The sequence below is a fragment of the Orycteropus afer genome, unplaced genomic scaffold (assembly GCF_000298275.1).
Source record: "Orycteropus afer afer isolate SDZICR_OR568_19922 unplaced genomic scaffold, OryAfe1.0 scaffold00029, whole genome shotgun sequence".
In the NCBI taxonomy this organism is placed as follows: domain Eukaryota; kingdom Metazoa; phylum Chordata; class Mammalia; order Tubulidentata; family Orycteropodidae; genus Orycteropus; species Orycteropus afer.
Genome location: NW_006921616.1, coordinates 4,668,232 through 4,669,605, shown reverse-complemented (window position 1 = coordinate 4,669,605; position 1,374 = coordinate 4,668,232). Strand labels below are relative to the sequence as shown.

The 1,374-nt window shown below is 42.2% G+C and overlaps 1 protein-coding gene across 1 annotated transcript in view; it reads left to right on the top strand.

The window, feature by feature from the left end:
* The window catches only part of SERPINB2 (serpin family B member 2), a 9,422-nt gene that overhangs the window by 3,878 nt on the left and 4,170 nt on the right, over nucleotides 1-1,374 (top strand). Inside the window, exons 2-3 of the mRNA XM_007935536.1 lie at nucleotides 109-228; nucleotides 945-1,088. Coding sequence (XP_007933727.1) covers nucleotides 109-228; nucleotides 945-1,088 — 264 coding nt within the window. The remainder of the gene's footprint in view (nucleotides 1-108; nucleotides 229-944; nucleotides 1,089-1,374) is intronic.

The window sequence follows — 1,374 nt, the reverse complement described above, 5'->3', positions numbered from 1 at the left end:
ACACAAAGGCAAGAAACTGACAGAAAAAACATGAAAAGACACCTGAGAGGCACTGGTTTTACAAGTGGTTTAGCAAGAAGTGCAACCATTCTCTCTAATTCTAACTAGGTGCTCCAGTTTAACAAAGTTGGAGATCATGAACGCATCCCGGTGGCCCCGAAGAACTTCACTGGCTGTGAGATCGTGCAGCAGATCCAGAAGTCTCCGTACCCTGAGGCCATTTTGCAGGTATCTGACTCCTGCATCCATCTTTTTCTTCTGTTTTGTTTCTAGACTCCGGTTGTCTTAAAATCACAATGTTCGATTGGGAAGCAAATTGCTGCAACTTCTTCTGTTTACAGAAAGGCCATTAAATTAACTTCATAGGATCATACAGCTAATTAGTGGCAGAGCCAGGGAAGATTTCAGATTTCATAACTTTCGGCCAAAGCTGTTTCTACTTTCTGTTTCATAATCAGCCTTGGTTGGGTGTATAATTTATTCCAAAACCGTATGGAGTCTTCTAGAATATATATGCATGTATGCAGATTTCAGAGAGAAGAGAGTAAGATGTGACAAATGGCTGAGGAATGGGGAAGGCCAGGTCTGATGACTTGATGAGGGGACACTGACCTTCAGATCCCTGTCTCTGTCTCCTTGTCTCTCTCCATCTCTTTTTCTCTATTTTGTTCAATAATCTATTTCTTTAACCAATAGCTATTCACCTAAATTATAGGCTCTGGGTATAGACCTCCTCCTATTGGTAACCAACTTCCATATTCATCCTCAGAAGTCAGGTTATTGGGTGATATCGCCCATGCCTTCCTTCCTGGGAATCCATCTATCTCCCAGGAAATTATGGACTCGATGAGATGGAAAGAGAGCTTTCAATATGGCAACTCAGCCATGTCTTTATGACCCTTCACAATCCAATTGGAGGGCTCTTTCCTCTGACCCACCCCCAGAGTGACACTGAGACAGAGCCCTATGTCCCACAAGACCCTTGTCTGTCTAGTGCTTACAAGCTTCAGGCTGAAGATCCTATTTCCCAGACACTTCTGTGGTTTTCTAAAACTCAGATTTTCCACTGCAATGCCAACTCCTTAATTGTAAGATGGGTACCTAGAGATGCTATATGAACTTTTTTTAGAACATTACCAAAGTGTCATTTTAATATAAGTATCTAAAGAGACCTTGAAGGTTGGAGAACTGTAAAAGGAGCCTCTTTATGATTACTTCATGGTTAAATACAGCCCATGCTGTTGTTGGTGGTGCTATCAATTCAATACCAACTCATGGAGACCCCGTGTCATAGAGTGAAACAGCCCATAAGATTTTCTTGCTCTTGTGGCATAGTGCCTAAGGCATTTGACTGCTAACCAGAAGGCTGGTGAT